The sequence below is a fragment of the Cladophialophora immunda genome, assembly GCF_000835495.1.
Source record: "Cladophialophora immunda strain CBS 83496 unplaced genomic scaffold supercont1.3, whole genome shotgun sequence".
Lineage (NCBI taxonomy): Eukaryota > Fungi > Ascomycota > Eurotiomycetes > Chaetothyriales > Herpotrichiellaceae > Cladophialophora > Cladophialophora immunda.
In genome coordinates, this window is record NW_015622543.1 from 180,553 (window position 1) to 205,189 (window position 24,637).

Genomic DNA, 24,637 nt, shown 5'->3' on the forward strand with positions numbered 1-24,637 from the left:
TTATGTCTGGGTGTCTACGTCGGCATGACGGGATGGATGTATAATTTTGATCTCGGTAAGAAGTCCCATCGTCCTCGGCCGTGCGAGTCCTCTTATCGGGACGCTTGAAAATCACCGTTCGACAAAGACGACAGATCACTAAGTGAAGATAAGGCTACAGTGGCGGCGTCCTCCTCATGACTCCGTTCAAGGAAGCCTTTGGCAGCTACGGCCCCGTCGAGACCTCGACCGGCAAGATCGTCTACGCGTACAGCCTCACCGCACTGCAACAGTCGCTGGTCTCGGTGGCCATCATCTTCATCGGCATCGGAGGTGCCCTCGCCGGGCTTATTGGCAACTATCTGGGCCGCCGCGGGGCCATCCAGATCGCGTGCGCGCTCATCGCTACTGGTGCAGGAGGCATGCTCGGCACGGCGGGGAATTACTTCAACTACATGGCCTGCAAGTGCATCCAGGGCGTCGGGCTCGGGGTTCTTCTCGCCGCGGGCCCCGTCTGGGGCGTGGAGTGCTTGTTGCCCAAGACCCGGGGCATGTTGCTGTCGTTCTTCAGCTACGGGCTGGCCATCGGCAACATGATGGCCGGCTGCGTGTGCCTGGCCACATCCAAATACACGTCGAACCTGGCGTGGCAGACCCCGATCATCTGCCACATCCCGCTGGCCGTCATCTTCGGACTGACCACGCTGGTGTTCCCCGAGTCGCCGCGCTGGTTCCTGCTCAAGGGCCGAGAGGCCGACGCGCGCAGGTCGTTTGGGGCATACTACGGCAAGCCCGCCGACGACCCCGTCGTCTCGCGCCAGGTCCAGGAGGTCCTTGCCCACATCGAGATGGAGATCCTGACGGAGAAGACGTCGACCTTCCTGGAGATTTTCCACGGCGTCAATCTGCGCCGGACGTCCGCGGCCATCATTGTGGTCCTGGGGATCGCCCTGACCGGGTCCAAGTTCATGACCACCTACGCCGCCATCTTCCTCTCCGGCGTCGGCATCAAGGACCCGTTCCTCACCAGCGTGATTATTGCCTCGTGCACCTGCGTGGGCGTTCTCGGCGCCCCGTTCGTGACCGAGTACGGAGGGCGGAGGTTCGCTCTTCTCACAGGCTACGCTGGGTTGGGCATGTTCATGCTGCTCATCGCCGCCGTGGGATCTGGTGTTGGCCAGACGAGCCCCGTCGCCATGCGCACCCTGGTGGTGTTCCTCTGCCTCTGGAACTTCACCTACGGCTTGACTGTGAGCACCAGCCTGTCGACCATGGCGCCGGAACAGCACTCGCTCCGTTTGAGGACTTACGGACAGGCATTTGTCACTTTGATCTACGAGATCTTCTCCTTTGGCCTGTCCTTCAGCGTCCCTTACATGATCAACAAGGACTACGGCAACCTGGGATTGAACGTCGGCTATGTCTTCTTCGGTAGGTCTCGACTCCAATTGATATAGTTGTCTTTCGTGATGCATTTGAACGTGAATATACTGACGACCAGTACAAATCCAGGGATCTCTGCCATCATATGGCTTGGGTGCTTCTTCTTCGTTCCCGAAACCGGCCGTCTCAGCCTGGAGCAGATCGACGACCTCTACCTGAGTGGCAAGCCTGCTTGGAAGACCTCGCTCAAAAAGAACAAAAAGGTAGCTGCCGACGCAGCCAAAGAGTGACCGCAGCTATACTCTGGAAACATGGATCTTGAGACTCTTCCGACCACCAAGCAGCCCGTTGCCAACTCAGAGACTCGATCTTCCTTGTTGAAGGCTGCTGTTGAAGGGGAAGTCATGGCAAGGTTGGATTTTGTATACGTAACTGCCACAATGTACATCTGTTTTGCTCAAACTCCGTGGCATTGACGAATCCACTGCTCTTACTTTTTGTCTTCGGTACCCTGCGATTGATTTCCTCCCTGTATAGCAAGTTAGGCTGGTTTCTTGCCATACACCTGGCTACTCAACCGAACCAATACAAAAAAAGGTCTCCTTTGACTTTCGATATGCTTGGGGAGCATAGCTTGAAACCCAAGACCGCAGCTCACAGGGTTGACCTCAGCGTCCAGGACTCTTCCTAATAAAAAGGAAATCCGGCCCACGAATTTTGTCGAGACAACCTTTTCCGTGTCCCGTCAACAACATTCCCGGATCCGGGGGACGAGAGCATCGACTTCCCGACGGGGTCATTCCGTGTAGATACAGATGCCTGTAGTAGTCACCTCACCTCACCCGCCCACGATTGCGTGCCCAAGGCAAGGCCTCACCTACACATTGTTGATGCCATACCAGAAATCAAACGGGTTGGCGTAGAATAGATCGCACGAGTTGATCGTCTTGCTCGGCCCTACGCCCGCGACATCGGGCATGCCAGGGCTCGTCGCGGCATGGTAGAATGGTGCTTCGGTGAAAGCATTCGGCGAAGGGGTCGGTTGCTGCGGGCCGACTCCCACTCGGTTCTCAGGGAGAAAGATGGAGAACCGCCTCAATTTCTGCTCAGTCATCCCGGTTGACTGCCGCTGTTTGAGATCGAGACCTTGCCTGACCGCGGTAATAAGTTCTGTTTTTATTGGGTGACACATGTCAGTTTTGTGCGGTCGGCGGACGGGAAGGGTGCCAATTCACTTTGCATTACCAGGCCCAACTTCCAGTATCTCCCGATGTGGGAGAGCAGCAAACTCGATACGTCTTCGTTCCGCAGGCTGAGACCAAGGCCCCGAGCATCGAGGCATCCCGGGACGACGATACAGCATCCCATAAAGGGGTGGTTCATGGGGATATATTCGGGCTTGCACTGCCTTGCGATATCGATCATTTGGGTCACAATTCGTTTCCCGTACAGGGATAATCTCTCGTTGGCACATCCGACATCGTATTGAAGATACCGTATGTTTTCCAAGATACTGTCACAGCTGGTCATGCTTGTTAGGCGAAGGGGTGTATCGAGGGTGGGAGATGAGACGGAAGGAAAGGGGATGGGAAAATGGGTTCCACTTACGATAAGATCATGAAATGACAGCAAAGGATCCAGTTATGCTCTCTGTAGGTTTCTTTGTCGATACACAGAGACTGTAGCTGATATTCAGCAGGTAAAGCAAGTCGAAGACAGCAGAGCGCACTATCCAGCTCCAGGGCTGTGTTGGCGGGCGCCTGAGATGTCTGTCTCGCTGCAACAGCAATACAAGACATGAGATAATTGCAGACCAGATACCACGCCCGAGGAGCCTGATTCGGACAACCCTGCAAGCTCTTCCATACCATGGCAGGTTGGTGATCGAGGACAGCTGATATGAGCGGGATGCCAGAAAACCATTGATGGTCTGCAACTGGCAAATGCACCTGCATCTCTCTTCTCTCGATTACATAGGGCTGACGTACCACCGTAGATACAAAGGTGTCTAGATCGAAGATTGCCCACCACAGTCTCCGGAGGTCTTCTTTTCGCACCCAGGCATCGACATCACTGAACGGATCTGGAAGCTCGGATGGATCTTCATCGACTCTGTTCAATGCAAGGTCGTGGGCAAGCCGCACGCACATGCTGGTAAGGAGAGACCCCTGCCCCAGCTGCCCGGAGGTGCAATAGTATGATGCGAGCAAAACACATGCCTTGAGGAATTCCGTGCTTGTTTCTTCGAGGGTTTTCATGATCTCATCCTTGATGGTCACAGCTCGGTCCACAAAAACGTCTCCTCGATCGAGGATCGGGACATGATCGAAGTTGGCTGCAGTCGAGAATCTTGCGGTCAGCGCAAATATGGCATTGATCATGAAGATCTCGTCGGCCCCAAGGCCCGCTGTGGACACTATCGTGTTTTCGAATGGAACATATTGCTTCCAAAAGGAAGGGCGGTGAAATATCGGGAGCCACACTTGGACATTGTCGAAGAACAAATGCAGCCTTTCTTCGATCAGGATAAAGAGGTTACAAGTGAAGCAGACGCTTACAATTCGGTTGCTGTTTCGCTGGGAAGATGCCATCCATTATCGTCTGGGGCACACGCATCTTGAGACTGTCGCCCTGTCGACCACTGTGGCAAGGCTCCGGTTGTGGGAGGAGACATGTCAAGATTTGGGATGATTAGTCCTGTAGTCTCTGAAGTCGTTTGGTCGCGGTGAGTAGGGGACGAGATGGAAGGAGCATAACTTGAGGCATTTGAAGCTTGTCGAGAGTCCAGTTGGCTGCCATTACTGAAGCTGGAGCTTCTGTGATCCAAATTTCGTCCTTTTCCCTGTTAATAAGTGTACAAGACTGTGCTTTCGAACCGACCTAGCAGCTGATTTGTGACATCGCTAGAGTCTAGAGCATATCTATCAGTGCAACTGCTGCTGGTTTTCTTCGCACTGACGCTCACCACTTACCCTTCGGAGTCTGTCTAGCTCTTCCGCGTGGTCGACAGGGTTTCTTCCTGATGGGAAACATGCACTGTGAGCCGAGCCTCTCACAACGGCCACAAGCGGGCAGTCTCATGTCACCTTTGCCAGTCAGTGCATCCGTGGAGTCTATGTTCAATCGGCTAACTCACACTTTGTCTTCTTCCTAATCCCAGACGATGTTAGGGCCAGCAATTTGCGTCTGCAGGGACGAAATAGGCCTTACCTACTGCACTCCTGGCATGCTCTGTTCACCGTTGGAGGCTGGGGAGCATCAGCGGCCACATAAGCAAAATAGTTCTGTGCCATGGTTCGAGGGCTGGAGGTTCATCCGGTGTGTGGTACTAAGATGAGCTCTGGCAGACTGCTAAGATATGGACAGGCTGGCGGATGTGCCCATGTGCATCTCTCAGGCAGGGTATGCAGTAGGAAACATGCTTTACCATTGTAGAAACTGGAACAGGACTGGGGACTGGGGGCTGTGGTAGCATTGCGGGGTACAGTACCTCATAGAGGCGAAGCTGCTCCAGATGCATCACACTAAGACGGAAGGCATCCGTCCTCTGGCTTTCGATATCATAACTGGGGGTGTCTGTAAGATGTGGTGCTTTGGGTCGGAATGCTTCCGGCCTGTTTCACGAGGATTGATTCGGTTGAACCTTTAATGATGATGGTTGGCTTCGCTTGGCACGCCAAACAAGGTGCATCGCATTCCTCAAGTTTGACATTTGTTTGCTACCTGCCACCGCCTGCTTCATTCTTCCTTGTCCCCGACTCTTTGAGCATTGAAACCCTGAGCACTCGACATTGGTCGTCCCTCAACTGTAGACCATTCGGATCGTTTCTGGAAGTGTCTCAATAGTTGTGTTATCGAGCAGTATGCAGGTCCTGTCCCCTTTTGTGGGCATGCTCTCTTGAATATTCAACTCATTTGTCCAACATGACCGACACGCTGGTCAACTGAGCTCATGCCTAATCCTACTAATCGCTTGGCACGGATCTTTTCGAGGGTTGTTGTCGTTGTTGTTACAGCCATCCATTCACAAGAAAAGTCGCATTCAGACCGGCCGCGCGCCCCTTTTGTTTTCCTGCTGTTTTGACACAATCTGCCTTTCAAGCTGTCCCCACAAACAGATACAGCCTCTATCAGTGGTAGTTGGCTCCTTCCTCCTCTTCAGATTTTGGCACCGGATTCTCGCTAGACAAATCGCGCTCTGCTTCTGGTAAATTTCGACGAATGATCTTTCCAGATGGAGTTCGAGGAATTTGCGTGACGAAGATGACTCCCCCGGTGATCTGCTTGTATGAGATGAGCCTGCAAGCGACAAACTCCTTGACGTCCTGCTCGGCCAATGGAGGCTCAGAACTGCCGGGGGACCGAACCACGTATGCGGTTGGAAACGTCTCAAGCAGTCCGTCCTCGTTCTCCCGCATGTCGCCGCCAATAGCAACATCCGCAATCTGGGGATGCTGAATGAGGACGCTTTCGATCTCGCTCGGCGAGACTTGCCACCCCTTGACTTTCAAGGTCTCTTTGATTCGGTCACAATAGTGCAGACGACCTTCCCGAACCTCTATGCGATCGCCGGTGCGGTAAAAGCCATCAGAGTCGAAAGAGTCTCTATTGGCGTCGGGATTGGCCAGATACCCAGAGAACAAAGTCGGAGTTTTGATCAACGCTTCTCCAGCCTTGCCTTCCTGGACAATCACGTTGCCGTCCTCATCCACTAACTTCATTTGAGCATTCGGCAGCAATTGCCCCACGCTTCCCGACGAATCCTTCTCTTCCCAACTGCCTAGAGAATGCCAGCCTGCTTCGGTCGTCCCCCAACACTGAGTAATCACCGCATCTTGAGCCAAGACATCGTACAGCTTGTTCTGCACGCTTGCAGGAAGAGCAGCACCGGCGGAGATGACATATCGGAGGCTTTGGAGAATGGGCATGTCTGAAGCGGGGAGCCTGGTCAAAGCGCCAATGATTGGGGGAGAGACGGGGGTATCGGTGATGGCGTAGGTCTGTATGGCTTGCAAATATTCCGAAAGCGACCACTTTGGCAGAAAAAAGGTGGGAACGCCCAATCGAAGTGGCAGGATCAGGGCCAAGGGTGATGCAAATGCGTGAAAGACAGGCAGACAGATGAGCTGTGATGGCTATGAAGCATGTCAGTCTCGTTTCTGCAACCTTTGGAACCGACAGGGTATGGTACTCGGTATGGTCTGCTACGGAAGACATCTTCCAAGGTTGAAGTCAAGGCCACGATATACCGATGCGAGATCATGGCCGCCTTGGGGAGACCGGTTGTTCCGCTTGTCATGGCATAGACCGCGATGCATTCTGGGTCAGGTTTGCGATTTGCAGTGCGAGCGTACCAATCACCATCAGGCTCGAGCAACAGTGCCCGCCAGCTGGCATAAGCTCGACCTCGGGCTTGGTGGGAGGCGTCATGGGACTCGATGGTGAATATTTGGGACTCCGCTCCGCAGTGGGCGACTGCCTCAGCGATTGGTTCAATGCAATCCACCTGAGCAAAGACGACCTTGGGCTTTGTGAGACTGAGCAGATGAATCAATTCGTCTTTGGTGTATTTGGGATTGGACCCAACAACACGAGCCCCGGATCCGATTATCGCCAACCAGATCAGGGGATACCAGATCTATCTTCGACCCCAAGTCGAACCCCTGGTCAGCCAAGTCACACAGCATCAAGGTGAAGCAGGGGGCACGGCGGCAATAGCCGGTTTGAGCAACCGGAGCAGGACTCACGTTGTTAAAGGCATGCAGGCACACGCATTCGCCGTCTTTCAGGCCCAGGGCCCGAAGGCCGTGGGTCAATTGAAGAATGGTCCGACGAGCTTGCTGGGCCGAGATTCTATTGGAGGGATTGCTGGCATCGATGAAGATCTGTGAACCAGGATCAAAGGGGTCAGCAGAAAATCCACAAAGCTGCAACAGTTCAAGCAGCTTACCGGGCAACTATTGTCATATTGGCTGAGATTGGCAAAGGCAAAGGTCAAGATGTCAGTGGATGGAATCTGGATGGATTTTGGAGCAGTCCAGACAGGATCGACGGCATCTGTGGGGTGATGTTGGGACAGAGACATTGTGTAACGAGGGGCTTGCAGACAGCAAAGACAGGTGTCACAGCTCTTTGGACGGTCAGGTGAGACAAGAGATGTCAGAAGCACACCTCTGGTGAGCACGAGGGAGAAGCAAAGACGGATAAGCTGTGAGAATCTGTGAGATGAGACCGATCCCGCGGTCAGAGGAGCACGGGGGGGGGGGGGGGAGAAGAAAGAAATGAGGATACACCTACAACCTGGAGTGGAAAAGGTCTTTTAGGGATAAGTGACTAGGGAAGGTGAGTGAAGATGGTGAAAAGTTTTAGGCATGTCACTGACTACAAAGGTTCTTGGTTGGGTCGAGGACGAGGCCGACGCCAGCGTCAGTATTGTCCTCACCGTCATCATCGCCTCATTGGTCATTGGTGCTGGTGAGCTGCAACGATGCATGGTATAGTGGGCAGGAGCAATAAAAGGGATTGCTACAGAAGAAGCAGCGGCTTAGAGGTGGAAGGTGAAAGGTGAGGTGAGAGTGAGAGAAACATTCAGAGTGGCCGCCATACAACATCCCCCTCCATACCAGGATGCTACATGGGTGTGTACCTGGCTACCTGGCTACCTGGCTAGGTGTGCAGAGGGATTCTGACAGCGGCTCCATTAGTCACCTCCAGCCCAGCCGACAGAAGCTACTCGTCTCGCTCTGCTCCCTGCCTGGCCATGAGTCCTCCTAGGCTGTTTTAGCATCAGAGTGATGGAGATGCAAAGCTGCAGGAGAGGCAGGGGGGCGACAAGGGCGCAGGCAGTGGCAGTGGCAGTGGCAGTGGCATTGAGAAGTGAGAAGGACGAAGAGAGAAGACAGAAGGGAACCAGCCGGTCTCCCACACGAAGCTCCTGCCACTGCCTCCCCAATGCGAATCGATATATTGGCTTGACCATCAATTGGCTACCGACAAGACATGCCTGCAGTAGCTGGGCCATTCCGCATCTCTCCTCAATCGATCCAAATCCGTGGGTCGAATCCTCCTTTGGCATCCTCGATGCATAGACACGCATTATCCTTATCCTTATCCACATCCACGCCTACATCCTCGCCCTCGCCCTCGTCCTCGTCCAATTCTATGGGAAGCAACACACGCACCAACACGAGCTGCCCACGCCTCCGTATTCCTACTTGCATATCCACGCCCTCCTCCGACATCCCGCAGAAAAGCAGCACTTCCTCCCAGCATCTCGCCATCGCCCGTCTCCTGTCTCTCGCCTCTCGCCTCGCCTCCCTCGTGTACCTCCCTCGCACTCAATCGGCTCCCTTCTGAGCTCGCCTCGAGTTTCTGTCATCCTTCGGCTTCGGCTGCGTGATTTCTCATTCTCCACGTTTTCGAGTCACCCACTGCTCCCCCCATCTTAAAACACCTGGCTCAGCTGCTCAGCTGCTCAGCTGCTCAGCTTCCTTCACTCCTCGCCAAGTCACTTGCCACCTGACCTCTCCATTACCCATTCACCTCATGGTTTTGCGAGACGCATATCCTACGTACTGCAATACTGTCTGAATTCACTTGTCTGGGACTGGAGAAAACAAGAGCAACACTTGGCCTTGCCATTGACCGCTTCCGCTCGAGCCTCCTTTCCCATGGTTATAAGGCTTCCAGATACCTCCCTTCAGATGATCTTATCCTATCCCATCTCAATGCACACCAACCACATCTGACCATCGGGTATCTTGGAAAAGCAAACCTGGTGAGTGCTCAATTCACGGGGTCAAGACTGCCTCACCTCTCTTGTCTGGCAATCTTGTCGCTGTTCGGAACATCAGCTCCCAACATTTCACGTGCGGTTTTCTCCTTCGAGTCGTGACCATTACTCAATGGCCACTATCACCAATTGCACGGAGTTCACGGAGTTGATCTTGTCGCGTGGTCAGGTCACTCACGGTCACCTTTCTGCTGATATTGATATCGTTTGTCTCTTCCATTCTCTGCCGCAAACACAGCCGCTTAGCCTACTCCAACATCTTGACTGACAAACGCGTCTAGTCTCTTCACAATGGCATCACCAGCTTCTGCATCTTTCTACACTCTCGAGTCTCAACGGCAGGACCAAGGCCCCTTCCATGTCGACGAAAGGGGGCCCATAGAAAGTCATATTGTCCCTCACAACCTCTTTGACGATCCCGACGAGCCCAATTATCCGATAACGCAAATCGATGGCGCAGACCCCACGACATTGTCTCTGGGAGCTTCAGGCGTAGCAGTACCTGGCACCAAAGTTGCACAAGATCACACATCCTCCAGATCAGGTTCAGTCATCCTCGAGAAGCAGCCTGTACCCGAGATAAAAATGCCTGACAAAAAATACACCCGCTTCTTGCGTAACCTACGGTGGACTATTTTCTCCGTGTACCGCCGCCTCAACGCCCTCGCTTTGACTGCAAATATCATAGCCATCATTGTGCTGGCTACACAACATCAGCTGCTCACCATGTCACCAGAGTGGGCTGCGACCGCGGTATCTATCAATCTGACCGTGGGTGTCCTGATCCGACAAGAATTGGTCATCAATGCACTCTTCTGGACCTTTGGCCAATGTCCCCGTTGGTTCCCACTGCGATTTCGACGGTTAGCCGCAAAGATCTATCATCTAGGGGGCCTACATAGCGGTGCAGGCGTGTCTGCAGCCGTGTGGTTCGCCTTTTTCAATGTGTCGACTGTCAGAGCATTGCAAACTGGAGCATTGCGGCGGCATCAGAACAGCATCCCCATCATCACCGTCGTCCTTGACGTCCTCTTGATCTCCATCATCACCATGGCTCATCCTGGCATACGCGCGAGAATGCATAATCAGTTTGAGCTAGTCCATCGTTTTGCCGGCTGGACTGCTGTAGGGCTGTTTTGGGCTGAATTCGGGCTCTTGACAGACGCAAGGGTTCATGATGCCTCCTTCAATGTCCCAGCCCAACAACTAGTCCTCGAAAGCCCCGTCTTTTGGACACTTCTGATTGCCACCATTTCCATTGCATTGCCATGGGTGTGGCTCCGGAAGGTCTCGGTGAATGCAGAGCCATTGTCCGATCATGCGATACGTCTCCACTTTACATATACAAACTTGCCTCTCTGTGCGGCTCCTCGACTGTCAGATAGTCCGCTCCTTGAATGGCATGCATTTGCGGGCATACCAGAAGAAGACGGACGCGGCTTCTCGGTCCTTGTATCCAAGGCTGGAGATTGGACATCTCGGCTGATCAGATCACCGCCCACGAAATTATGGGTTCGTGGCATTCCCACAATGGGGGTGCTCCATGTGGCGCCAATCTTCAGGAAGATGGTTCTCGTCGCCACTGGCTCGGGAATTGGTCCCATCATGTCACTGTTACATAAGAGGGATGTCTCATGCCGCATACTCTGGTCTACCCCTGATCCCGAAGTCACGTACTCGAAGCGCGTCATCGAGGTTGTTCGTCGGGCTGATCCAGAAGCCATCATCATCAACACCACTGTCTCTGGCAGACCCAACCTTGTCAAACAGACCTACGAGCTGTTTGTTTTGTCCGGTGCGGAGGCAGTCTTTGTCATTTCCAACCCCAAGGTTACCAGAAGGGTGGTTTACGGCTTGGAGAGTCGGGGAGTCCCGATTTTCGCTCCCATCTTCGACTCATAAAGGACCCACGGGGACTACACCTCGCTGTTGGGTCCAGACAAGAGCTGGGAGTCTTGCATATATGGGAGATGTCGTGTTTCGGGATCATGTCGAGTTCTTGTTTGGCGTCTCAGAGGGTAGCGGTGTCATTTGCAGGAGCGCTCGCCTGTCACGGGTCGCCACCTCGCAGTCGATTGCAATGGTCAACAAACGAGCTCGTCGCAGCCCAGGAATTCCGGGCTTATTTCTTCTGTCTTTTGTCATCATGAACTCTCGGGCTTGGACTTTTCACAAACATTCAACACTATGCCATGGGTCTACATAGTCTAGGTGCGGTGGATACGGAAACATTTTATCGAAGCATTGCACTAAAGAGGTGGCATCGGCATAGGTAGAAGCTAACCGGCGAACATGACATCCTGCAAATGATAGAGTATGTATCAGAAGGGGCAAGCCTCCTTTCAATGGCTTGAAATGATGATGATTATTGTGCCATGTTCTCTATGCTTTGGTGCTGAAGATGACTTGTAGCCATCCCAGTAGAACTTCGCGGAGATTAGGCCATAAGATCACAGGCTGCAATATCGAGGAATGCGCTTGACCCGTCACCCGTGGAAGATCGATTGATTAGCACAACTACATCTCATTGCAACGAGGGAAGAATGTCTTCTCGGTCGAGTCCCTGCCCGACGCGTGTAGCACAGGCACTCAGCTGCGCATCTTCGAGACAGTTTGAGGTTCCTCGACTACAACAAGCTAATTCGCTAGAGACTCTCTGTCCCAGCTCCCTCTTCTATTGCGCACGAGCAAGCGAGGTCGGTTCCTGACTTGCCAAATCGCTGGCCACTCCAATGTTTCATCATCCTCTCCCTCCCTGCTTGAATCCAGTTGCAGCTCGAGGATTTCCTTCCTTTTTTTGGGGTGCCTGTTCTTGTTTTCCCTTCTGGTACTCGGACATGTAAACACTTTTGCACGTCGCTTTCCTTTTTGCGCCGAGAAAGTGGAAATCACGAGCCTTCCACGCTTCATCAACGCCCTCCCTCTCAAATTCCAGACCGTGCTCGAGTTCGCGCTGTTTGATCCGAAAAAAAAAAGAAAACAAAAACACACACACACACACACACACACACACACACGGATTTGCGAAGCGGCATATTGTCCCAGACACCGGGGCGAGACTATGCCGCGTCCAGCATACCATTTCGCGACCACCTTCGCGACATCACGAACATTTTTTGAGTATCGATGCCTGCAGCTTCCTCGGGTGTGCGGGCTGCGACAAAACCATTTGGCTGCGACGTCCTTGCTCCTCAGTCTTGTTCGGGCGTCTTGGGCCGCCTCGCCAGTTTCTCTTCCGGAAGCTTGCAGACTTGCTCGAATGCCCTTTTGTGCGTCTGGCCCGCCGCAACGCGGATCTTGCTCGCGTCGATATCCGTCTTGGAAATGCCGGCCCCGTGCCAGAGAAATCTCTCCAAGAAGCGAATCTCCTCGCGGGCGTCATGGTACATGTTCTCGTATACGTTGAGACGCTTCTTGCGTGGCTGAGGCGTATGTGCGGGTTCGTCGTCGGATGAGTCCTCCAGTTTAATTACCACTCGGGGCTCGGGCGGCGGTGTGGGGGTCGGCGATGCAGTTGGATCCCTGGTTGTTCTCTTTATTTTCTTCTTTTTCTTCCGCTTGGATGGTGTCGGGTCCTCCATGCCTGCTGTCTCCTCGTTGCTGTCTTTAGTCGGAGTCTCCGCATCCAAGCTCTTTCGCTTTCTCGAGAAAGACGCCTGAACGGCTTTGCCAGGTGATATCTCCGCCTTCCTCTTCCCTTTGTGCGTTGAGGACGTCTCAGGATTGTTCTTGGGGTCGTCGCGTAAAGGAGGGACATGGTTATTGGACGTCAATTTCGGCCCTGAGTGAGGCTTTCTCCATTTTGATTGACGGTCAGATCGAGATGTTCCCATCCGTGCCCGCCCAACATTGCTCGTCTGAGTTGAAGTAGTAGATAAAGTCTGCTGTTGGTAGTCCATGTCCATCGCATGCTGGCCGGCGAACTGGTGGTTCTTTCCCAAGAAGCTGATCAGACCAGCGAAGAAACGATCCATCATTGTTCCCGACTCTGGAAAGTATCGGACTGGGATGAGGGAGGTTAACAAGTGGCATTTTGCCGGAGCAGTCTGGATTGCCCTCAGCACACTTCGCCGGAGCTGGAGGTGGAGCGCAGGTGGGCATGTCATATTGACGACCGCCAATGCCTCGTCCAACACAAATTTATGCCAGCTTGGGTCACCTGGATATTCGGCGCCGTCTGAGCCCGGCAGAAGCCTCACTACCCGCTGAAGAGGATCTCCCATAAGCGTATGAGGATTTTTTGGAAATGACGTAAAGTCCAGAACATCTGTTCCAACTTCAATGCGAGGACTTTCGGCTGCCATCACTGCGCGAGGTGCCCCATGGATTGGTCGCAATGGCAATGGGTGCCTGATACGGTTGGCCGTTGCCGCCGACAGGTTCCTTGGACTTGACTCTATCTTGAACCGAGAGGTTTGCTCCATGGTTGGCCGCGCATGAGGCAAGGTTGGGTTGTTGGGTGTCGTGGATGGGTCCTGACTTGGAAGTCACCCAGGTATTGGATGAAATAGGGCTAGAGTTACGGAGTGGAATGAGGTAGACGATTAACATCGAGAGGTGAGAGATCGCAAGACATTGAATAAAATCTCGTATCAGTATTAAAGGACGAGTGTGTTTGTGGGAGACAAGTCCGCGCCGTATGCCAAGCGACGTCGCTTTGGGAAGTCCAGGAGTGAGGAATTGACAGTCCCGCGTTTGAGACAATGCCAATCCCACGGAAGGTGACAAAGCGAAGACCCCGATGGACCACGGTCTGAGACTGATATGCCGGTAGGGCCATTCGTACTTGTCACAAGGCGTCGTCCTCCTCAGCCTGGAGGTATCTTCGTATCCATGTTCAAGCGGGCCCGATGTTGTCCAAGCCCACTGCTGTATCCTCCTCCACAGCCAGCCTTAGATCACTCATCTGCAAACAGCCAGCGTCCACCCTTGACCGCCTCTTGATACCGCTTCTCGACCTCATCCCTCTGCCTCTCCCGTGCTTGCTCCTGATTCTCCTTTTGCTCCTGCGTGGATGGAATGTCCACGTCCCAAAATCCCGGAGGCGTAGTTGGGAGCGCAAAATTTGCCCTGTGCATTCTTCCATACTCCTTGGCAAGTAAATTGGCTCGAGCCTCATGCACTAGATTTGCTCTTGCTAGAGGCGTCAAAGAACGTATTTTGTCCGCTGACCCGGGCCCAAGAAATTCACGCAATAGATCGTCTTCGGAGACGTTAGGGTCACGGGGCAGCGTCTCTGCCAAAACTCTGAACTTGGTGCCACAACATTCCGGCCGCATACAGTTCGGTAGGCACTTCCTCGCTTCCTTGTTACGGACAACGTCTTGGAATGCATAATCAAGACCCTCTGTGTATTTTGGATTGACTTTGAAGTGGGAGAGATCAAGCTGAAGGACAGGCCGGGAACGGAGTGGCCCACTCTTCTCTGCTGCTTTGTTTGTAACAGGGACTTTCCTGGCGGAAGTGAGCCGAGGAGGTACAATTGTAGTAGGCGTGGATGTTGCTAGTAATGTCCCCAAGCGTTTGCTGGGAGAGCCGGTTGTATGAGTACGCTTCTCTGGTGGATTTTCTAGATCGTCTCGATTGTGATCAATGCCATCTTCCGTGAGAGACGAGATCGCTTCCGCTCCTCGCTCGTGCAATCCTTTAGATTTGCAAGTTCGGGAGGCGCGACTTCCTGAAGGCACATTGGTTCCGATTTCTTGCAGTGGTTCTATTTTCTCGGTACTGTTGGCTCTTTGTCGCTTTCGACTGGAATTGCCGGGGGTTTGTTCCTCGCACGACACACTGGGAGACGAAAGATGTGGATTCTGTGAGCGTCTTCTTTCCTTGCGGAGCTGATTCTTCAAGTTGTCGATCTCTGCTTGTTTCTCTGCGTCTTTCCGGAATAGTTGGTCCAACTGGGCCGCAAGCTTTGGAGCTTCCTGTTGCTTCTGTGTATGTGCCTGACGCAATTCCTGGACCTCGTGCTTGAGCTTCTCGTTTTCGCGTTTGAGACGTTCAATAGTTTTATTGCTGTCTTCGAGTTGCCGCTGAAGGGTTTCGCTCTGCGTGAGCGCCAGATTAAGCGTCGACGTGAGCGAAGGCGCAGGAGTAGACATGTCGGGTTTCGTGAACGACTGTGGTCGTTCGTTGTCTGAAGTTGAGGCGCTATGGGCGCGCACCGTGTCAAAGATGCCGATATGCCTTAGTCAGCAGCCAACTTGCGGAGACGCGATGTGGGGCAGGCGCCGACCAGATCTCATGCTTCGACGAAGGAGACGGCGAAACTCTATCGAACGTTCCTGCAACAGGCTCGGGCTGCGCCCTTGAGATGCCGAAACGGAGACGCAGCGATGAGGACACTGGCAAGCTGCCAGCGCCCGCGAAACGGAGTCGCACTGGGTCCAAGCGGAACCTGCTGGACGTCAGCGACGAGATTCTCTTGCGCATCCTGTCATTTCTTCCTATCAAAGACTTGCTGAGGACTGAGTGGTAAGTCCTCCACAGGCACCCACTTGCTGGACTTTTGCTAATTCATTCACAGTGTCTCGCGTCGGCTTCATTCCCTCGCTACCGATCGCGGAATCTGGAGGGTGAAATATATGCAGACATGGGTGCGGCCGCGCTTGCGACGGATTCCACCGACTGGTACAGGACGACAAGACCACTCGGTTGACTGGAAAAGCCAGTTTCGAATCAAATCAAATTGGTCAAAGGGCCAGGCCAAGGTAAAGGAAGTCGAGGTCGCTCGTCCACCTGCGCCGCCTGTGATTGCGAAAGTCCACCGAGGCATGATCTTCACGGTGGATCCAGCAACTGGCCTCCGGGTTTGGTCGCAAAGAGACGTGACGAAGACATCAAGGGCGCAGATTCGGCTTCACGGGACGTCAGCAGCCACCTGCATGGCGGTAGAAACCACTGACGAAATAACCTATATCTTGCTTGGGTTTCAGGATGGATCCCTCTCGGTTTACATCTACCACGACGACGGCCAGTTTGAGCACCGGACCAGCCACCAGTCCACCGACGGGCCTCTCATGGCTATCTCTTCGAGCTTTCCCTACGTGATGACAGTTTCCAGAACAAAGTTCCTGAGCCTGTATCAGTGGAACTCTGCGGGAAGTCGAGATAGAGACGCCACCAATATGTTGACGATTGCTAGACTTCAGTCCGATGCGTCCTTTGCGCCTATTTCAGTAGCCTTGAGACGGGCGCCAACCCAAGTCATTGCAACCATCGCGTATGCCTTTAGCAGGCTTCAATCTGGGTGGTGCATTGGGCTACAGGAGGTCCGGTTGACCACTGGGGGTAGACTTGTGGGCAGCAGACTAGCGTCCACCATTGGACCTCCCTACACAGGCTCGAGCAAAGGGGATCTTACCACCCGATCGACAAGCTCGTTGCCGTTACCTTTGCACCCTCAACTGATGAGTCCTCCTACGTCTCTTTCCTATCAACATCCGTTCCTCATTGGGACCTTGGCAGACAACACGATCATATCGTTCCTGGTGACTTCGAACGATGACAAGCTAGAAATCAGCGGCGGAAGACGTCTCTGGGGTCACACATCGGCAGTGTCAGGAGCAGAAGTCAACAATCGGGGCAAAGCGGTGTCGATCAGCTCTCGCGGAGACGAAATGCGAGTTTGGGAACTGGAACCTGTGATGACAACCGAAAGCCAACCTCGGGCCAGTACTCAGATTACAGCAGTCGACCCCTTTTCTGGTGGCGCTGGACTGTTGGCTCGGCGAGGTCCCGGGCTGGGGCTTGCCTTGGACGAGATCAGACGCGAATTGGAACTCACTCGACGGTGGGTTGGCTTCGATGACGAGCAAGTGGTGGTGCTGGGTGAACGAGACCAACGACAGATTATGGCATTGTACGATTTTACATAGACGCGTTTCATCATCATCAGAAGAAGAACATACAAAGACTTATACCGAAAGACCAAGAGGCTGTCAGACTGTGACCATACCCGGTCGAGCGAGACAGGTCCGAAAGGTACAGTACAATACTGTCGAGCTGTACCCTCGTCGGGTGATAAACGGCCTTATCTGCAACCGCGACGAATAAGAGGCAAGGAAACCTTCCGCGTGGCTCCAGGAATGACAGGAAAAGGCCTGGAAGATCCAGACCAACGGCAGATCCAGGCAGTGCAGTTTCGCAGCTGGCAAGCCTACCCGAGTCGTCAAGTCTGGTGGTCTTTTTACACAGCAGATGGCCACCATTGGAGTCCAGCTCGCAGGACGCCATGGGCAGAGTTTTCGAGGCCCTTAGTATTAGTATGACGTTGAAAAACACGCCCGTGGTCTAATAATTCTGCCAATCCACGCTGCCGGCCACTTTTTCTCCATCGCATTTTCTCCTCAGCTTTAGTTGACAAAGCGTTCACTTTGCACACGCACACAACAATCCGACCCTTAGGATCCTATTTCATCTTGCTCTTCTTGAGCCTGACACCTGGTACGCATCCACATCCTCGAGTGATCCTGCATGAGTTGCGGGTGGCCGAGACTGACGAGTGGTTGACTTTTCAGCTTCTCTCGAAACGAGCACGCACCAACACCATGGACCGTGGCTGCTACAACTGCGGCGACTCTTCGCACCAGGTACTCAGGACTGTTATCATTGACCCTACATCCCCTTACTTTACTTCAGGCACGCGACTGCCCCAAGAAAGGCACCCCAACTTGGTGAGTAAATCTGACCTGTTTCCTGCCATCTGGCCTTTCACTCCAGGTTGACTGACACGCCAACAGTTACAACTGCGGAGGTACGTCGCACAAAGTCACCCCCGGTCCTTACCTTTACTGACCTCTTCCAAAGCCGAAGGTCACGTCAGCCGCGAATGCACCGCTGCGCCTAAGCCCAAGTCTTGCTACAAATGTTAGTCCAACCTTGGAACGACGCCGTCTCAGACACATATATTGATTCGCTCACAGGTGGAAATGAAGGACACTTCGCGCGTGACTGCCCTCAAGCTGGTCCTCCTGGCGGTACGGGAGGCGGCTGGGGTAGCACCGGCGGAAACACCTATGGTGGCGGGTCGTCTCGAGAATGCTACCGCTGCGGAGGGCAGGGTCACATAGCGCGGTAAGCCACTGTTGTCCTGAAATTAAATGGGATGTCTACTGATCTCCTCTCAGTGACTGTACTTCCGGCGGCGGCGGCGGTGGCGGCTTCGGCGGCGGGTTCAATCGCGGTGGGGGGGGTCAGACCTGCTATGTGAGATACTTTCTTCGACGGTCTTCAGATTCATACTGACAGTCGGGAAACAGTCTTGCGGCGGCATTGGCCATATGTCACGGTAAGGCTCGGTGATCCTTGCTGCACCATCCCCCTTGCTAACTATGGACCAGTGACTGCACTCAAGGTCGGGCTCAGAAATGCTACGTATGTCACCCTGACCTGCAATGCCGACCCATACACTGACAGGGAATGCAGAACTGTGGCGAACAAGGTCATCTCTCTCGCGACTGCCCATCCGAGCCCAGCTCTGAGCGCATCTGCTACAAATGTGAGATTACGCTCCTGTCATAGACGACCCCCTTCTAACCGTGCATTCTAGGCAAGCAGCCAGGACACTTGCAGTCCGCTTGCCCCAACTAGTTGACTTGCTCTAGCACCTTGACGAGCCGACCACTACTTTTCCTTTCTTATCCAACTCACGCAAAAAGTATGGGCCTATGGATGGTTGATGATGTACATCCCGTCTCGAGCATCATGATGACATGACGATACGCATTCAAGCAGATGGCAATAGGTTACGACAGAATTTTCAATTTCCAGATTCGGCGATGGCTCAACATCCTAGGCGAACCATCTGTGGTTGGTGGAAAGGCCTTTTGAAACCGGGTGATGATGGGAAGAGATTTCGAAAAGGTCTTTGCAATGCAGGAGCAAGCGGACGATGGAGAAAGGAGAATTTTGAATGGATTTCGTCGGGGTCAACCAGATTGCACGAGAACCAAGGACATTCAACAGACGAACCAGGTTGAGGCAAAGGCGGCTTTCGCTGAAGGGGGAAAATTTTCATTCGTTCAATGGGTCAGCATGCAGATCGGCGCACTGAGACCCAGGATCCAAGGGCGCTTTGGGATCGGCGCGAGCAATGCGCAGAGAAATCCCTGGCAGGAGGAGATGAGGTCGAGATCGACGCGGCTTCCTCGTGGATTAGGGACGATCCATCTCGACAGAATCGATAACACAATAAGAGAGCTCGTCTTCCCTTTCCAAGTCTTTGTGCTCTCTGGTCTTTTGTTGTGTGCTGTCGTACCTCGTATTGCAGTATCTGTTGCCGAATGCTCGACGTCTGAACACAGGCAGCCTGTTCTCTTCCAGAAGGCACTGTCCTCAAAGCTCGTCTCACGGCACAGACGATGTGCACAGCGTACTCGGTATTGCTTGAGCGAAGCAGAAGCTGACGGCTTTCAAAGATTAAGCGCACGTTGCCGAGTACAGGTAGAAAGAATACTGATAGCGGTAGTTGAGCATTGAAGTCGGCGAGTCGGAGGACAGATTCCGGCCCCCGACGCCCCCGCCAGCCCAAGTTTCAGTTGGACGGGCATCACAGGCACTGCCACGGGCATCACGGGCGCCCACGGGCGAACTCTCCAATCAAGAACCGCCTATTCCAACGTCCCTGGAGCCTCAGCAGCCCTCTGTGGCCCTTGTCCGACACCTTACGCGTCCTCCGCAGCAGCCAAGCCCAACCAAGGCCTCATCGCCCGCGCATTGCTTGCCCGTGATTCGCAGCCTTGTGCGGCCCGCTGCTATTTCTAGGTCCAGGTACAACATGCGCCCCAGTCTTTTTTGTTCCGTCGACCTACGTCGCATACCCCAAGACCACGTAGACTGAATACCCTGTCTATCTCCAGCCCCCTCCCTGGCCGACACTCGATACTTTGCGTTATCAATGGCTTGTCAATCCCTCCGCGAAGCCTTCCGGCAGTCTTCCTCTCTCCCTCTTCCTCCCACCAGAACCTCACAACACATCCTCGATACTTCCAGTCGATAATTTCCCATCCACCATGGCCAGAAACTCAATCATCGCCCTAGCCACGGCAGCCCTGCTGGCAACGACGGCCAATGCTCAGTTTGGGTACGGATGGGGAGGTGGATTTGGCAATGGCAACGGGGACGGCTGTCCTCCTTGGGCCAGTGACTGCGACGGCTCCGACGACAGCGGCGACGGGAGCAGCTCCTCGTCTTCGAATGGCGTCTCGCAAGGCAGTCTTTTCTCTTCTCCCGCTGCGTTCGACCGAGGAACCAAGATTCTAATCGCCCACGCCGTCCTGGCCTCTGCAGTTTGGGTCCTGTTTGTCCCGTCGCTCGCAATCCTACTGCGCTTGAACATCAAGAATCCTATTGTGCTCAGAATCCACGCTGTCGGCCAAATCCTCAGCTACATCATCTTCATTGTCGCCGCAGGCATGGGCATCTGGCTTGCACAGCAGTCTGCCGCCTACGGCGTCTGGAACGACCCTCATCCAAAGCTGGGTCTTGCAATCCTGGCCTTGGCTTTCTTTCAGCCAATTGTGAGTTCTCACCCCTCGAACGGCGTGATTGGAGAAGCTTCTTGGTGCTAGAGCTCTCTCTTATCGCCCTCTTCCACAACTAGTCCATGCTAACGGCGAACCCAGTTTGGTTCTATCCACCACTCAATCTACAAGAGACGCGTCCAGAACGTCCAGGCGGGAAAGCCAACCAAACCGCCCGGCCGGACGGCGCCTGGACGTGTACACCTTTGGCTCGGCCGGCTTCTCATTGTGCTCGGTATGATCAACGGCGGCTTGGGCATCCGATTAGCATCCTTCAGCCCTTTCCAGACCGATGCCACGTCCACCAAGGCAAAGATTGCCTACGGCGTCATCGCGGCCACCATGTTTTTGCTCTACCTGGTGTTTGTGATCACCTTTGAGGTCAGGAAGTCAAGGGCGAGCACCGAGGAGGTGCGGAGTAGAGAGCAGGTGGTCGCCAACAAGGACGGACTGCCCTCGTATGACGAGAGTGAGGAATCCGTGGGAAGGCCCAGCAGGTACAGCTGAACCCGGAACAAAAAGGCGTCTGGACATTTTGATGACATTGTTTGGAAAGAATTTGACTTCGATGTGATACACGAAAAGCCCCCCCATTTACTCCGTACACTTGTTACTGAGATGGCATGATAATGATAATGGTACATACAAGAAACCTTGCTTTTGTGATCGAAAAACTCACCAGATCCCTGGGATCAGAGCATAGGGGACCTCCCTCTTGACCTTGGCCCATTGCTCGCCGTACTTGTTTGCCATGTACTCGTCCAGCACGGGGATCGCCCGCGTCGCAAAGTCCCAAAGGAACCAGCCTCCGACCAAGACACCCCAGACCGGGCCTCCCGAGGCCAGCGCGTATCCCGCGCGCCACATCGAATAGCCCATGTACGAGACGTGGCGGACGATCGAGAACAGGCCGCCCGTGTAGACCTTCCCTTCGTTCTTGGGGTCCGATTTGAAACGGTGCCGCTGGACTTCGGCGACGGTCTCGCTCAGCACGCCGCCGGCGAACAGCGCCGCGCCGACGTACACGCTCCAGGGCGGGAGGTAGGTCGGGTTCTCGGCGGAGGCGTCGTACAGGAGCGTGTTCAGGGTGTTGAAGACGGTGTTGAAGGCGCTGATGGCCACCGCCGCGCCCGGCGACACGGGCTCCCGCGCCGTGACGGCCTTCCAGAAGATGTGCTTCGCCGCCGACCCGACGGCCATGGCCCAGATCACCGTCTGATACGGCGTCAGCCCCGTCGCGGAGACGACGGCGCCGCCTGGCACGGGGGCGCGGGGCGCAGGCAGGCCCAGCTTCGCCGCCAGCTGGGGCAGCGGCGAGTGCAGCAGGAGGTGTCGCTGCAGCAGAGGGTCGAGCGCCCGCAGCCCAATCATCAGCGTGTTGCCCAGCAGGTTGGAGCCGTAGGACCCGCGAGCCACCAGGTCGAGCTTCTTCTTCGGTTCCGCCATGCTAGGCCACGATAGGTGCGTCTTGGTCGCAGAACAGATGGCCGGATTTGGATGTGTGGTCCACACGTCGTTTTGACTCGTAGGCAGGGGGTTGCGGGGAGCGTTGAGGAGGGCCGTGGTGAGTAGGGTCAAGGAGTGGTAAGTTTACGGAGTTGTCCATGTCCATGTCCATGGCCCATCGCTGAGGACACCGGATCGGCTGAATCTCGGCCCGACAGCAACGACGACGGCGACGATGATCCCTCTCGCTCATGTATGCGGCGCCAGCAGCGTCAATGGGAAGTTGGGGTGAGGTCTGACCGACTCGCAAATCCCTTTGCGGCCACCTTCAACCTGCATGCTCTCTCAGAACATATCTCCAAATGCAATGCCGTGACGTTGGCAACCCACGGGCAGCTCTACACAGACATGCTGACACAAAAGGTTTGGTTATGCAGAGTACGGACTACTCCGTGCATATCAGTCTACCACCACTGATCACTACTGATATCCATTCCTCCTTCACTCGAGCTTCCCTACCACTAATTCTCGCTTCATCATGGCAGGATCAGGGTTTGACCTAGGGTTAGGCCTCGACGGTTCTCACATCCTCGTAACCGGATCTTCAGGGGCGATTGGATCTGTAGTGGTCAAAGCATTTCTTACAGCGGGCGCATATGTATCGGCATTTGATATCGTCGAACCCCGCGAACCTATCCAGAATGAGCGACTACACTTCCAACAAGTGGACATTACGGACGAGTCCAGGGTCGAGGAGGCTATGGAATCAGCCAGGACAAAATATGGGGTAGTAACAACATGTGTATTGGCTGCTGGTCTGGACTTGTCCTACTGTTCCCAGCACTCCCTCGTCGACATGCCCCTCAAAGCGTGGCAAAGAGTGCTGCATGTCAATGTCGACGGGACATTTTTGACCTGTCGAGCCTGGCTTCGAGGCATCAGAAGTAACGCAACACCCCAGACCAGAAATATCTCTGCAATTCTTTTCGGCAGCGAGGCAGGAACCTTTGGAGTTCCATTATGCGCACCATACGCCGCCTCCAAATCAGCGATTCAGTATGGTCTTGTCAAGTCGCTCGCTCGCGATGCCGTCAACATCAATCCGCGTTGTCGCATTAACGCTGTCGCGCCGGGTCCTGTTAACACAGCACAATTTCAGAAGGAATGTGCGGACGATCCATCTGCTTTATGGCGCGAAGCCCAAGCAACCGTGGCATTACATCAACCAGTCCCGATTGAAGCGGTCGCAAGAGCCTGTCTATTCCTCGCAAGCGACAACTTTGCTGGCAATATAACTGGACAAGTGTTGCCGGTGGATTCTGGAAAGAGCGGCGCCCTGATGTGGCCAGAAGCACCATAGGGTTGGTCCGATTTACCTCTGAAGCCATGCATTGGCAGCATACACCGGGAAAGGAAAGTCTTCTTGGTCGGCACAACCTCCAACGGAAAGGAAGGTTGGATCCATTCGACCCTAATAAAGACCTTCTGGTGCACCCCATAGAAGAAAGCTGACTCCCCTCAGTCATTTATCCATTTAGCCTGGAAGAAACATTTTATGGAGCCCAGCCTGGCGGTTCGAGAAAGGATACTGTGTAGTCTGACGTGGAAGTAGGCTCGTGTTGCCATTTGAGATATTGACACGTATACCGAAGAGAGCTGCCGCTCTCATTTGGGAATTTGACTTTTGCGAGGCTGGGGGCCTGCGTGTCCTCCAAGGTTGCGGGATATTCTCACCCGGGTAACGGACTCTTGGCCGTCCGCCATTGATGTCCTGATACCGTTGGCAAGGGTGTCCTTTTTGAGTCAGACCGTTAATTATATCTCCGAGATGGCCTGACAGGGAGCATGAGGTGCATGTGTCCGGCCTCTTCTGCGGTGATTGGCAGGGAGCTAGGGCGAGACTTGCCCGAGAGCTGTGCCACCCGCATGCTGGAGAGGGACAGGGTGTGATTGCGCAACCAAGGCGGAACAGAGCTCAACCTCTGACAGGACGAATGCTTGATAAGAAACGAGACAAGTCGATATCGGGAAGGTCGGGGAGGTGGCTGGAGACTTAGAGTAGAGGTATCCTCAGAATCGAAAATATACCACGAACCCGTTGGGGAAGGCCACTGGGGATGAAAGAAGTTCGAAGCTGTCGGCCCGTTTCACCCAAATTGCAACGAGGGAAATCAGCTTTGATGTGAGGTCGATTGACGAAAGGGCAGGCGGGTTCAATGCAGAGTGTGACCATTTCTTCTTGTACTCCGATTATGCTGGGGATCCCATCGGCAGCAGTGCGCAAGCGTGCATACGGCAGGGGTCTCCGCCAATTTTTCGCCATCTCATTATCGAACGAACACACCCGAATGTGGCGGGAACGGCGAAGCAGGATGCGAGGTGACGGCGTATCAGACTGCACCTCGTGAGAATCGGAGCGAATTAGCGAGGCACATCAATACTAGAAGCAGAATCTTCACCCGCAGCCACTGGAACAGCGCAAAAATATGCAACACCAATGCAGGTGTAGAAGAGA

At 54.1% G+C, this 24,637-nt stretch overlaps 9 protein-coding genes across 9 annotated transcripts; 5 read left to right on the plus strand and 4 right to left on the minus strand.

Moving 5' to 3' along the window:
• Window positions 1-5,492: 5,492 nt before the first annotated feature.
• Window positions 5,493-7,447, minus strand: PV07_04686 (uncharacterized protein; the record flags this gene model as incomplete). Its single annotated transcript, XM_016391517.1, has 4 exons — window positions 5,493-6,497; window positions 6,554-7,000; window positions 7,110-7,247; window positions 7,313-7,447. The coding sequence occupies 4 exons, from the start codon at window positions 7,445-7,447 to the stop codon at window positions 5,493-5,495; spliced, it is 1,725 nt and encodes a 574-aa protein (XP_016249036.1).
• A 1,998-nt stretch (window positions 7,448-9,445) lies between these two features.
• PV07_04687 (uncharacterized protein) lies at window positions 9,446-11,233 on the plus strand (the record flags this gene model as incomplete). Its single annotated transcript, XM_016391518.1, has 1 exon — window positions 9,446-11,233. The coding sequence occupies one exon, from the start codon at window positions 9,446-9,448 to the stop codon at window positions 11,054-11,056; it is 1,611 nt and encodes a 536-aa protein (XP_016249037.1). The 3' UTR covers window positions 11,057-11,233.
• Window positions 11,234-12,345: 1,112 nt separating this feature from the next.
• PV07_04688 (uncharacterized protein) lies at window positions 12,346-13,458 on the minus strand (the record flags this gene model as incomplete). Its single annotated transcript, XM_016391519.1, has 1 exon — window positions 12,346-13,458. One exon carries the CDS (start codon window positions 13,456-13,458, stop codon window positions 12,346-12,348), a length of 1,113 nt encoding a protein of 370 aa, XP_016249038.1.
• A 594-nt stretch (window positions 13,459-14,052) lies between these two features.
• Window positions 14,053-15,255, minus strand: PV07_04689 (uncharacterized protein; the record flags this gene model as incomplete). Its single annotated transcript, XM_016391520.1, has 1 exon — window positions 14,053-15,255. The coding sequence occupies one exon, from the start codon at window positions 15,253-15,255 to the stop codon at window positions 14,053-14,055; it is 1,203 nt and encodes a 400-aa protein (XP_016249039.1).
• Window positions 15,256-15,427: 172 nt separating this feature from the next.
• PV07_04690 (uncharacterized protein) lies at window positions 15,428-17,246 on the plus strand. Its single transcript, XM_016391521.1, has 2 exons — window positions 15,428-15,628; window positions 15,681-17,246. Exons 1-2 carry the CDS (start codon window positions 15,468-15,470, stop codon window positions 17,029-17,031), a joined length of 1,512 nt encoding a protein of 503 aa, XP_016249040.1. The 5' UTR covers window positions 15,428-15,467; the 3' UTR covers window positions 17,032-17,246.
• A 1,748-nt stretch (window positions 17,247-18,994) lies between these two features.
• PV07_04691 (uncharacterized protein) lies at window positions 18,995-19,633 on the plus strand (the record flags this gene model as incomplete). Its single annotated transcript, XM_016391522.1, has 1 exon — window positions 18,995-19,633. One exon carries the CDS (start codon window positions 18,995-18,997, stop codon window positions 19,631-19,633), a length of 639 nt encoding a protein of 212 aa, XP_016249041.1.
• A 335-nt stretch (window positions 19,634-19,968) lies between these two features.
• PV07_04692 (uncharacterized protein) lies at window positions 19,969-21,350 on the plus strand. The gene is made up of 2 exons (XM_016391523.1): window positions 19,969-20,673; window positions 20,779-21,350. Exons 1-2 carry the CDS (start codon window positions 20,167-20,169, stop codon window positions 21,181-21,183), a joined length of 912 nt encoding a protein of 303 aa, XP_016249042.1. The 5' UTR covers window positions 19,969-20,166; the 3' UTR covers window positions 21,184-21,350.
• Window positions 21,208-22,255, minus strand: PV07_04693 (uncharacterized protein). The gene has a single exon (XM_016391524.1). The coding sequence runs from the start codon at window positions 22,120-22,122 to the stop codon at window positions 21,352-21,354; it is 771 nt and encodes a 256-aa protein (XP_016249043.1). The 5' UTR covers window positions 22,123-22,255; the 3' UTR covers window positions 21,208-21,351.
• A 120-nt stretch (window positions 22,256-22,375) lies between these two features.
• Window positions 22,376-23,744, plus strand: PV07_04694 (uncharacterized protein). The gene has a single exon (XM_016391525.1). It carries the CDS (start codon window positions 22,661-22,663, stop codon window positions 23,480-23,482), a length of 822 nt encoding a protein of 273 aa, XP_016249044.1. The 5' UTR covers window positions 22,376-22,660; the 3' UTR covers window positions 23,483-23,744.
• Window positions 23,745-24,637: the final 893 nt, after the last annotated feature.

Excerpts from the sequence above, each read along its gene's own strand:
- PV07_04693 (XM_016391524.1), bottom strand. The coding sequence starts at position 22,122 with ATGGCGGAACCGAAGAAGAAGCTCGACCTGGTGGCTCGCGGGTCCTAC.
- PV07_04690 (XM_016391521.1), top strand. The coding sequence starts at position 15,468 with ATGCCGAAACGGAGACGCAGCGATGAGGACACTGGCAAGCTGCCAGCG. Across the intron at positions 15,629-15,680 it reads GACTTGCTGAGGACTGAGTG|TGTCTCGCGTCGGCTTCATT; the intron begins GTAAGTCCTCCA and ends ATTCATTCACAG.
- PV07_04692 (XM_016391523.1), top strand. The coding sequence starts at position 20,167 with ATGGCCAGAAACTCAATCATCGCCCTAGCCACGGCAGCCCTGCTGGCA. Across the intron at positions 20,674-20,778 it reads TGGCTTTCTTTCAGCCAATT|TTTGGTTCTATCCACCACTC; the intron begins GTGAGTTCTCAC and ends CGGCGAACCCAG.
- PV07_04694 (XM_016391525.1), top strand. The coding sequence starts at position 22,661 with ATGGCAGGATCAGGGTTTGACCTAGGGTTAGGCCTCGACGGTTCTCAC.